This window comes from Ornithodoros turicata, chromosome 7 (genome assembly GCF_037126465.1).
Source record: "Ornithodoros turicata isolate Travis chromosome 7, ASM3712646v1, whole genome shotgun sequence".
Taxonomy (NCBI): domain Eukaryota; kingdom Metazoa; phylum Arthropoda; class Arachnida; order Ixodida; family Argasidae; genus Ornithodoros; species Ornithodoros turicata.
This window is the reverse complement of record NC_088207.1, coordinates 46,091,074-46,103,876: the sequence shown is the minus strand read 5'-3', so window position 1 is coordinate 46,103,876 and position 12,803 is coordinate 46,091,074. Positions and strand designations below refer to the sequence as shown.

The window sequence follows — 12,803 nt, the reverse complement described above, 5'->3', positions numbered from 1 at the left end:
CAGGAGGAGGAGGAGAAGTCACGCATTTGCGTGTGATTCTAAAGACAATATCCTGTGTAAACAGCTTTCGCAAAGCGGCTAATGGTTCACTGTTTTCAGTTTCATTCATCGTCAGTTCATGTATTTGTTGTTGTCGCTGCTGTGTTTTCGTTCCAACGTTTCGTCCGATGCAGCAGCGCGGAGATTCTTCTTCGGTTTTGTTCGTGGTTGACGCAAACTAACAGCTAATATTGGGTAAATATCGGTCTTCGGTTCAGGTTTACTTCGTGTTCAGGGTTCGATGATTGCAGTGCAATGCGTCATGCATCGTGTTCCCATCTGTTACCGCTGTCAGTTACTGTTACTGTTACGTGTTACCGTAGTAGCGCGTCTGTTACTTACACAGACTATGACTATAGACAGCAATGGCTACAAGGCGACGGGAACTCCTCGTTGCTCCATCCAGTTGACCCGGATCTGAAATTTAGAGTTCCCGTCCACGTTACCTCGGTCTATCCAGACGCTCTTGCACAGGTTCCGTCTGAACGTGCCATATACGGGCGCCAATTCCTCCGTAAAATTGGGAAGGCTGATTCAGCGAAATGTACTCTTTGTGCAACCGTGGAGGACACTGAGCACGTTCTCGTGCACTGTTCTAGATACACACATCAAGGGGCCACCATGAAATCTGCTCTCGACCGGCTGGACAGCCGCAACTTTGACCTCCTAAAAGTGCTGGGTCCTTGGCCACCTGACAACAGGGATGCTGCCTTGTCAGCGCTTGTGACATTTATTCAGAGCTGTGCGTTGGAGTCAGTCTATTACAACCGCGCGATTCGTTGTGCTCTCCGTTAACCGGTGATTCTGTTTTTTTTTTTTTTTTAGGGGGGGGGGGGGAGGGGGTATATGGTTATTAAGATTGGTGATTGGGCCGTTGGCCGATAGTTATCGCGAAAGCAGCAGGTTTCTCTTTTCTATTTTATTCCCATTGTGTGTGTGTGTGTGTGTGTGTGGAGCGGGTCTGTTTATGGGAGTAGCCGAATTTGTCGTGTGACGAATTCAATCGCTCCCTATTATTTTTTTCGTCAACATCAGCATCAACTGCTGTCAGCAGTAGAACCTGATCCGATGTGCATTTGAGTGGTTATATAGCGATACATTGTTATAAGTATTTGCACTTCGTATAAAAGCACGCATTCTCGCATTCTTTCTATCTGCATTATATGTAAATTGCATAGAACGTGTAATACTCTGAGGATATGTGAAAATGTAAAAATGAAACGTGATTGGAGCACCCTCACGAATAAAACTCTCTATTTTTTGCGCAAATTGAATACATTTATTCTCTTTTCTTTACAATCTCTGTGTTAGAGCTGAATATCAAGGCCTTACGCGCGTAATATAATCTTACATAAGGGTCATATTATTACGTAATTACTATTATAATACTGATAACATATTAGCGTTACGTTTTCGATCGCAATACAAAGCATGATCATTACTGCATACCTGAGCACTTCCTACTTTCATTTCTTTTGTCCCGCTATATTCGTCCAATCCGTCCCCGAGATTCTCCACGCATAAGCTGGTTCGAACAAAAACAAACTGTATTGTCTCAGCCGTCCGAACCCTTCGTTAGCTCTGCCTAAGCCATTTCGATGCAAAGCTTCCGTGCCCAAAACATTTTCCTGCGTCTTTGTCAATGCGCAAGACGTTTTTAGAATTCTATGCGGACTCAATATCTATTCCGATTGCTCGCTGCGCTGCACGCAAATCTTTAGAGTCACAAGACATCTATTCGAAAGTTAGCCAGACATAAAAAAGCAGCTAGAAAAATCCGCTGGAGAGGGACTGGTCCACATTCACTCACCGTTTCATGATGTTGAGTACACATCGTGCAACCTCTCGTCGTGACTTCCAACTAAAAAGTTATTATCAAATTTGATACCAGAGCCTTTCTTGTATCTAACGAACCATTCTTTTCGGTTCCGAGGCCTTCGCCTTTCGTTGAACTGCTCGAATCGTGTTACCCTCGACTGATTGTAATTTCAGGTTGGACAGAGACTGCGGTGTAAGAAAAGGTCACTCTCTTTTGACCGCTGTACGCCCTGAGGACTTGGGATGGAATTGTCGTAGCTCCACAATCGATAAACGAATACGGAAGGCACACCAACGCAGTACGACCCACGTTTCTATGCCACGTAAAATCATGACTGATAATTTCTCGGCAACACACTTCGCAAGTTCTGGAAGTAGTGGCTGTAGTGTTGATGCACTACGAAGATAAGAGCCCCAAAATAAAAACCGCGGGCGGTGTGATTACTGGGCACATCGGAAAGCTCGCTTGTCAGGTATTTTATTTCCTGGGGGTCTTTCGCTTGACAGATCGGCGTCAGAGCTGCGTACACCGTTGCGTCCGATCGTTGGTGATAGCCAAGGTCGTGCTGAAGACTGGGAGGTGGTGGGTTCGAATCCTATACCCTCGGCTGGGCTGTCTAAGGTTTTCCCTTGGTTTTCCGAAGCACTTTCCAGACGACTGTCGGAACAGTTCCCCCTAAAGTCGGCCCAGGACGCATACCCCCGTCTCCCACTCCTTCCTGCTGTCCTCTCTCCATCTGTCCACGCCTGTACGCCGCTCATAGCCACAGTTGCTTCGCGGCGCTAACATGGAGTTTAAGAAAACGCTTCTGAGAAGCGAACGGGTTAGTCCATGTTAGCCCGGAATAGAGGCGTTTTACAGGATCCGACTCGCGGGGAACACCCACTCCGCCCTCTTCGTTTCTACTTGAATTCTATTCTATATATATATATAACACAGCCGTCCCCTCAAGGGCCACCTGCAGCAAACAGCGAGGGATCCGTTCCAAGAAACGGAGGCAAGGGAAACTCTCCCTTAACGGGAGGAAGGGAGAGCGGCGCCGCATCGGACACTTCGCGCTCAACTATCAACGCTCCAACCTTATCTTCGCAAATCTCATCTTGTAATTAGCAGTGTAAATAGATTTTTACATAGCAACCTGGTTAGCCACCAAGCCACCCTCAGCACTAGAACGTTATATATATATATATCGCCATATATCGCCACATATGTATATGTATATACGTATATATATACATACAGGGTGTTCAAAATTAAGCTTTCACGATAAAAAAAAAAAACACGAGTGGTAGAAGGAAGCCGCTTGTGCAGGCGGGTTTTGCGGCCAGGCGGACACAAGGTGAAATGATGGTTGCCGCCCTTAAACTCGTAATTAACTAAAATCCGTTAATTAACTTTTTAATTATTGCAGTTAGCGGGCAAGTTTATACTGGAAATTTGGAGGCAGTCGCGTTCCAAGACAATTCCACTTTGTAGAATTTTCCTAGCTCACCCGTAGTCCAAGATATTCGCCTTCAAATTTTCCACCGAAACCGTCTAATTACGGACGCAGAACGAGAGCGCAAGGCGGCTGACCCCGCCCCTTTGTGACGCAGCTGTTGCGTATGGTGGTCAGGTGGGACATGGGCGTGCAGCTTCAAGTGAACCTGATAACTCTTTCCCTTTCACTCTGATAACGAAGTGTGAGAATGACCTTCCGGAACAACGGAGTTATCAGGTGGTTTTTTTTTTAATCATGAAAGCTTAATTTTGAACACCCTGTATATATATATATATAGCTATGTTAGCTATGTCAGCTATTTCGTCCTGAAGAAGGTGGAGCTTCGCTGTAACGTAGACATCGCCCCTAGCTTTTATAGCTTTTAAGTTTTAATAAACCCTTTTTTGTTACTTCCCCTACTTTCGTCTTCTGTCTTCAGTTTATCTCAAAGTTCACTATATACATGTATATATGTATAAATAAATGTTGAAGCAAATCGTGGACAGCATCCGAACAGAACTTTACATATTTTCACTTCATACGAAGCGTCACGACGCTTCCACACAGGTGAATACAACGAAGCGTACCACCGAGTGAAAATATCGCTATGTATGGGAAACAGCAACAACGACAGCAGTCCCATAGAAAAAAGAAAAAAAAGAAAAACAAGTGTTGAAATGCCCTCTGGCTGTCGAAAACACCGTCGTTCATCGTCTCAGTATGAAAAAAGTGATGTCGCTATTTCGCAAAGCGAAGCCGAAAACGAATGATCGAGAGATCGTCCCGCGCGTAAAGTTTGCAAGTTTCAAGAAGGATGAAGCCGTTGCGTACTGCGTAGGAGCTATTGTATTCATACAAGACTAGGAATCACTAGCAACGAACTAACTCAAATAAAATCAAATAAAGTAAGGGGTTTCTTCTGGAACTGTCCCTATTCTATCAGGATAAACTCGTGACGTCAAATAGCGAGAGTATATACGCACTGGACAAGATACAGGCGGAGTCGCCGTCACGCGTCGCAATACTACGTCGTCGTCATATGTCATCATACGTCGGCGTCATACGTCGCAATACTCCCTTTCCCTCACTATCTATACTGGAAACAGTTTGTGGAAAGGTAATAGATGATCCCCATCGGTAGCCTTCCGGGAATACAAATATATAGTTTTTTTTTTTCTATTCGTTAAAGAATTTTTATAAATAAAACTAGCAGAGCAAAATCGATGCCGTTTTTGCAGTTGAGTTATATAGGCGAACACTCTCTCGAAGAAAGTACGTAACTACAAGATCACCAATGACCTAAAATTCATTAATTAACTCCTTAATTAGGGGATTTCGCGCAAGAGCGAGATAGCAGAACGGGAGATATTCCACGTTGAAAGTGATTCCATATTTAAAAAAAACCTTAAACGCGCTCGTGTGTTGAAATATCCATCGCTGAATTTCGCTATGCAAATGACAACAACACAACAATAAATGATGGAGAAGTGCTGCAAATGAGCCGAAACAAAGACACTTTCCAAGTGCAGAAAGAGCGACAGACAATCCACGTGAGAGGACCACGTGCTTTGGAGCGATGGAGCTGATAGCTGTACGCGCCAATAGACCTCTACCCGAGAAACATCATCATGACGTCGGTAGGCAGACTGAAACCGAAACAAATCGGAAGGGGTGGACCGAGTTCCACGAATGGACACTTGGGTCGCGTCCCTTTCAGGGGCCATAGTAATCCCCTCAAGACCGTGGCTTTGGGGCGCGACCTTGTTCGCTCCTAGCTTCGAGCGTATAGTTCACCTCTACCAAATTGGTGGCGCTGTCGAACACTATGACGTCATTTGTTTACAAACAAGGAGAAGTCTATTTGTTGGCCAGATAGACCGCTCTCCGACCCAGATAAGGCGAAGGTCGCGTCATTTCTGCGCTCGAAAAGTGCATACTTCTTGTTTCGGTTCATTTACATAGCGAAATTCGGCGATGGATATTTCAGCACACGTGCGCGTTTAAGGTTTTTTTTTAAACATGAAATGCCTCTTCAACGAGGAATATCTCTCGTTCTGGCTATATCGCTTTTGCGCGAAATCCCCTAATTAAAGAATTAATTAACGAATTTTAGGTAATTTGTGATCTTGTAGTTGCACACTTTCTTGGAGAGAATGTTCGCCTGGCCATATAACTCAACTGCAAAAACGGCATCCATTTTGCTCTGCTAGTTTTTTGTATAAAAATTCTGTAACCAATAAAAAAACACACACCCTGTATATACAAAACGCAACTTTCTGCAATAGCACGTGTTCAAAAGCATCTTCACGCTACAACGTGCAAAGCCCCCATATAGTGACAGCCCCTATACACGTTAAAGCACTCTATTTGTATACCGCGATTGTGGAACAAGTTTTGTTGCTGACACGCCTGTATGCTACATGTGCAAACATCAAACTGTCGAAGACAGGTAACCTACTCTGCCGTCTAAAAAAGAGGCAAAGTCTATGCTTGGGGTACAATTGTCAATATACCAGGTAATGGAGACAGCGGCCTCGTTCGTCCACGACAAGCTCGTTTTCACCTGGAGAGGCTAAAAATATAACGTAACGTGTTTGTCTACTGCTTCGATTTCTAATGCTTCTTTAGACGGCTGTTTCTCTAAGTTCAGGAGCTATATATATTAAGCAGCATAACAGCAGCTTAACTTAGCAAAGGAGCATTTCAAAGCGGAAAATAGAATTGTACGTCGCAATACTACTACTACTAATAATAATACCTTTATTAATGTGCCCAAGAACAGCCGAAGCCTTGGTATTGGCGCACATAGACAATGCAGTATTTACAAATATATATATATACATATATATACATACATATAGAGATTAGACAAAACATAACATATTCAGGAACAGGAACGTAACAGGAAGATATTCACATTGATACAGACTTACAGATATACAATACATAGCACTAAAAGGGAAGAAAAAAAATAATACTTTATTTTGAACCGTGCCCGTCAACAACTGTGCACAAACAAGGTCAGTGGCAGTTTACACATGGCAGAAGCCATACAAAAAGCAAAAAACAAAGAAAGCAAAACAAAACATCCAGAATATAAAGCAAACCTCGGGAAAGTGAAGGAATGTGAAAGAAGTCAAAAGTGTTAATGTGATTGCGCATTAATGTCAAGAAGGCACGATGTGAAAGAGGAATAAGGCGAGAAAATGTCAACGTCATGGCTATGGCTAAGTGCGTTCATATGCCATGCAATGCATTCACAGGTCATATGACTAAATTCCAACATAGCCAGGCATAAAACTTATTATGATCACAGAATGGTAGAAAATCTAGCGAACCGGTATGGACGATGTATTGACGTGCCTCAAGATAAGAGGCGCCGACATTTCGCAGAAGGACGTTGTAATGTGTAATTTCGTAGCCAGCAGTTTTCTGTGCCTTTGCGTCACTGTTGGTTAGCATCCAGTTTCTGCTCTGTGACTTATCGAAGTCATCCCCAAGCAGCGCAACATGTTGGCACACTATTAGACCAATATTGGCAACGTCGGCCCCATATTGGTCCAAGATTGGGCCATTAATTGGTCCAACATTGTGCCAACGTGTTGTGCGGCTTGGGTCGCTTGTAGCGAAACGCTTCATGATTACCATTTTAAAAAATCTAAAAAAAATATGTATCAACCACATTCATTTCGTGCCCCAGATGCCGGTGACATACGAAAAGATGATCCTGCTGCGCTTTTGTAACGATAAAACCGAAACCGAACATGCACCAGAAGTTTGTCTTTTTGGTTATACCAAACGCTATACGAAGCTTTGTTGGGTGAAATTTTGCATGGGCGCATTCACGAGGAACGCAACTCTAATCTCGGAAACAGTTGGCGCACAGAACTGAACACGAAAAGAACTGCATTGTATAGGGAAACAAAACGTCGAATGTGGGTGGAGGTGCTAAAATATTCGGGTCTGGTTGGTACGCACTCATTGTAAACAGCGCGTCACGGAAAGGAGAGGGAGAAGAGACGCGCATCTACTAAAAGAGTGAAACCTCTCTCGAAGCTTTTCTTCCTCTGAGTATTTTTGCATGCCTTGCTTTACTCTTCTATGCCAACTCGAAAAGCTCCGGAGTATACACGGGAGCTATCGGCATACAAGTAGAAAAGTTTGCATTGCAGCTTTGTTTCGAAACATCGATGACGATATACTTTTCAGGACGACAATGTTCCAGAATGTGTATAAAATTATCTGATGGCTTGTACCCTATGAGCGCAAAAAATAAATAAATAAAAGAAAGGGCGTTGTAGCAACTCGATGAGATTTCTGTTTGGCTTTAGCGATACGGTGCAATGGTACATTACAATACAATGGTACAGCTAAAGTTACTGGATCGCGGAAAGTACCGCCATCCTCTGATCTTTGCCGCCGCGACCTTGGACCATTAATGGCGGCCGTAGCACGCCAACCCATGCTGCGGGCGCCATTTTTGTTCCAAGGTCGCGGCGGGAAGGGAAAGAATGGCGTTACTTTCCCCAATCCAATGACTTTAGGTGCAGCAACCAATGTGTGACATCGTGTCACCACCGTTTCTCTTTCCTTTACTGTCGCACGAAGAAGAAAATGAGGAGAAGGAAGAGGTGCGGGTTCGAGCCCCGCCACCGACACTCGCTGGCCTTATGGAAACGTCAGCGGACCCTCAGCTCGTCAAAATTTGGGAACCTGCCGGTCACGGTCAATATGGTCGCGTTACTTGTGCTGACGAGGATAAAAACGAATAGAGCGTGGACACTGTAAGCTTATAGCTGAAGTGAAAGCTTGAATATGTTGAGGCTGTAATATGTTGCTGCGTTTTGTGTGGAACATGCACGATTACCCTTCCCTCCTCCAATGCGGCGGCATAAAGCTCGAGAGGGGAGTCGAGTGTCCTGGACCGACTTCATAGTGAATCATGCCGACATCGCTGCATAGAAAGCCGACAGACTGCTCTGAAGCGCTGATGATCGGACTTCGCCAGCCTTTCTGCGTATTTGGCTAAATCTCGCGCCATTACAGAGCATAAAAGCATTACTTCATGGCGACGAACGCCTTTAATTTGAGAGGCAACGCTAAGAAGGGTCGCGTTTTGTCTTTCGCACATCCAACTTTATGTATTTTATGTATTGCGACGTGATTTCATTAGCTTGATTTAAAATTTGAAGTCGTCCCCAGACTGGTCATTGTGCTCGCCTTTTGTTAACACCGCTAAGAAAACGCAATTACTCCACCTTTTCAGAAATTAGGAATGCGCGCGCGTGAGCTGATACCAGTCTACATTCGCACTCGTTTCAGCCGAATACTTCAGTTAAAATACTTGAGTGTGAACGTTTGGAACTCGTATAGGTCCTGACGTATCTCCAATTTTTTTTCATTGTTCTACAGCCAGCGGTGAAGCACATACTACATGACCGCGGCTTTTGGAGTGTTGGAGATACCTAACTTAGCACAACATGTTCAAAACTGTTGGGAAACAAAACCAGCGTTTGGGGGGGATATCTGAAAAATGCATGGTGTATGCGGATAAACCTAAGATGCGCATTTGCAAACATAGCTCGTTGCCTGTTTATCGGGCGAGCTTTCCGGTGGCGCACGCGAGCTAACCCTACAGAAAAATCGTGGCAATTAAACTCAGTGGAACAAAATAAATCTAGCGCCGAAAACCGTGAGGGGAGGGGGATATGTTTATTAGGAGAAAGAAGAGCAAAGAGAAAAGGTCAGCCAGGCTGATGCCGGCTTGCTAATAAAAAAAAAAAAAAAAGAGAGAGAGAAACGATCAGACAATCAGAGCAGCGACAAACTTCGTGGGCTTCCGTGCATTAGAATAGGATACACCGTCAACATGACGATTTCAGGAGAGTTGTGTGCAGGTACCGCTAGGGGACACTCCCGATGAACATTTATACTATGAACATCGTTTCCGTTTCTGCACCGATAGCTCCCCAAGCGGTACCTATATATAAAACTCTCTTGAGATCGCTTGTTGACATCGTTATAGCCTATATTTTGGTGCGCGCGCAAGTTTTCGTTGCTAGATTTATCTTGTTACACTCAGTTTAATTGCCACGATTTTTCTGTTTGGCTGGCAAAAATGCGTGGTGGTGCTCCACCGAAAGCTCGTCCGACAAACAGGAAACGAGTTATGTTCGCAAATGCCCCTTGGGTTTATCCGCGCACACCCGGTAATTATTTCTCGAGACCTCTGGACGGTTGCAAAAGTCGTTCATAATATCTAAAAAAAAAAAGCACAAAGGCTCATTCATGATGCATTAATATGTAATGGTCCGTGCAAGTGAGATTATGAAACAGCATTCGCGCGAGAAGGACGAGCTAATCCTAAATAATGTATCACGATCGCGGCGAAGACATACAGTATAATGGTACAAATTAAAAAACACAAACGCGGTGTAACTTTAGTCTTTCACTGAGAACGTAGCACCGTATGAAAAATTTCGCTACACTAAGATGGATCGCAAAAACGCACAAAGTAATCCGTTTTGCGTGGCACGTGTAACTTTGTCATATGCTTTTAACGAAGTCCGGGTATTCGTGCTGCTTTTCCCAACGGATTCTTCCTCTTCAGTTATCCATGAACCTCGCCTAAGTTGACATCTCTTAAAATACGACGCAGGGAAAATGGACAAAACCCACTACCGTTTCGACTGCTCCCTTATACATGGCAAAAGAGCACATGTCTGACGCCATTAAATCCATTGCAGGCGAACTCAAGATGAGATCTTCATTGCTACATCAAAGTTATTTCCCCATAAGTAAAGCTAGAACCCTTTCATTGCTCCTTCCTTAGCGTATAGATAGGTATATAAATGTGGGCGTACAACATGAAACATCAATATTTACGTTTCATTCATAATTGAGTCGCACTGAACTTGAAAAGGACGACATAGAGACGTAGGCTCTATCAACATGAATGACGCCGATGTATCTATCATCATCATGCTGACGTCTGACGTATGCTGACGTATGACGTGTGCTGACGTATGAGCGCACTCTCGCTCTGCTCTGGTACATGGCTCACGAGACACCACAGGGTGTGTTTAGACATGTCATGACATTCCTTCTCGTTACCAGAAGTACTTTTTGTTTCTCGAAAAAAATGTGGCCATGACATGTGTTAAGATCGCAGCGTCGAGAGCGTTATTTCTCCATTTAATACGCGCCGATTCATTGCAGACGACAACTGAGTACGCCTTTTGCCAGTCTGTTTTGCATAAACAATATACGGTGCAATGGTACAGCTAAAGCAACTGGATCGCTAAACCACATCTTTTGATAGTCATTTTTTTTACTCGTTCATTCTTTAGAATGTCGTCGCATCATCATTAAGCTCACCAACACTCCCGGTGGTCTGTGAGCCAACGTCTGGAGGTACATCTCCCGTCGAAGTTAACAGTAACACCGGAAAAAAATTCTGTCTCATATCCGAGCGTGATAGCAGCCACCCTGGAGGCACGGGGGGAATGTTAAGCTTACAAAATCCTTGCGTTAAACCACGTTGTTAAACTAACAGAATAATTTTGTTCAATTAAGATTTCCTCACAGCCCTCAGGGTTGCTGTAATCGCGCTCAGGAACGAGAGCACTTTTTTTTTTCAGTGTTATTATTAACTTTGACGGGAGCTGTACAAGTCAGATGAAGTACAGCCGCAATCATCACAGTTTCAACAACCATCATCATCATCATCATCATCACCATCATCACCTATTTATTTTTGTTGCTGTTCTACATTATTTTTTATCTCAAATCCAATCCAATCCAACAACAGCCATATCAACTGTATCTGTTACCTGTTTGTTCCAGATCGCAGACTGGCGGTTTCCTTACAAGAAATCGTTCCACCCCGTGTGCACGTACGATTCCCGGAGACTGGTGAGGACGGAGCTCGATAACTGCGACCCCGAAGTGGAGGAAGACGATCACCTACGGGTGTACGAATACTACGAGGCCCTCAGCTGTTCCTGTCAGACGTGCGATTCGACCTGGACCAGCTGTGAAGGATTCAGACACCCATAGAGAAGTTTCCCATAGTGCTAACACACAGCCATTCACCAAGAAAAAGAAAAAAAAAGTCGATTGATGCTACGTTGTTATATACACGCGGAGCTTTTATGGGAGCTTCTCCTAATAAGACGGAGAGGTTATAGGGGAATGAGCAGAGCGGAGTTAGAGATTGTGTTGCAATGCCGAGAAAATGCTTTCGTTTTCAAATAACGCGAAGACAATAATTGCGTCTGCTTAAAACAGCTTGTTTTGTAAATGATTTTGCATTGGGACAATGAAGGTCGTGTTATTGTATGTGGCGTGGATGAAACGTAAGGAGCAAGATTAAAAAAAGTGTAACTGATTCATTGATTGATTTGTATGAGAAAAAAAAAAGGAGATGTTAGTCCCATTAAGCTACTAGGGACTGGCTACTCCAGGGCGCGTTATTTAGGGCTCAATATATGAAAAAAAAATGAAGAGAAAGAAGGGTGGGGGAAAAAGAAGAAAAAGAAAACTATATACAAATCTATACATTTTGTAAGGCACACATGCGAAGACGCGAGTGGGAAAAACTCAATGCACGAAAAACAGGCACACAAAGAGAGTCACAGAGTGTCGAAGAGTGAAGACCATGCATGGACCTTCGTTGTTCATTTCGAAACGCACTTCAACGCGGCAAAATTTGGTTACTCTATTTTCTCGTTCTGTGTAGCTTAAAAAGTGGAAACAATTTTTTTCCACAGCGGCAAAAAAGAAGAAGAAAACACGCAAGCGAGACAGTAACAATGAAATTGCATGGGTACATGTATCACCTGTTGTGTTGCTGCCAGTGATGGGAAATACTTGAAGTATGAAGTAGACAAGCACAACTTTCAGCACATTTCTTAGTGCTTGTACTTCACTTCTACTACATTTTGAATTGTGTACGTTCTTGTGTAAAGTACGTCTGTTCTGTACTTTCCCATCAAGTATGCAAGTGCTTCAATAGTTATAAAATAGAATACGAATGAGTAGTAAGTTGTTTCCTGAAAAAAGTGCTTACTATCACTCTTAAAAATGATGGTGGTGGTGGTGGGTGGTGAAAGGGCTTGCCGTTGTCGGCCTCACGTAGGTGGGCAACGTCACGACTGACGCCCTGGGGGAGTGTGCGTCCTGGGCCGACTTCTAAGGGAACTGTGCCGACATATGTCTGAAAGCGTCTGAGGAAAACCCAGGAAAACTCTTAAAAATGAACTTCACCACATAGCACGCTCCTAGCCAACCAGCATCCCGAATGATAACGTTCTCGCCCTAGATTTGCTGAAAACGGGAGGCGTTGCCTATTTTGTTGCCATTATGCACGGCACAGAATAGGCTCCGCCTCCCGTTTTCAACAAATCAGGGGCGAGAATTTTGTCATTCGGGATGATGGTTGGCTAGGAGCGTGCTATGTGGTGA

The 12,803-nt window shown here is 43.9% G+C and overlaps 1 protein-coding gene across 1 annotated transcript in view; it reads left to right on the top strand.

Annotated features, from left to right (window-relative positions):
- LOC135399951 (thyrostimulin beta-5 subunit-like) overlaps window positions 1-12,237 on the top strand; it is a 30,372-nt gene extending 18,135 nt beyond the window's left edge. Inside the window, exon 3 of the mRNA XM_064631688.1 lies at window positions 11,184-12,237. Within this exon, the coding sequence (XP_064487758.1) occupies window positions 11,184-11,396 (213 nt within the window). The 3' untranslated portion in view covers window positions 11,397-12,237. The remainder of the gene's footprint in view (window positions 1-11,183) is intronic.
- Window positions 12,238-12,803: the final 566 nt, after the last annotated feature.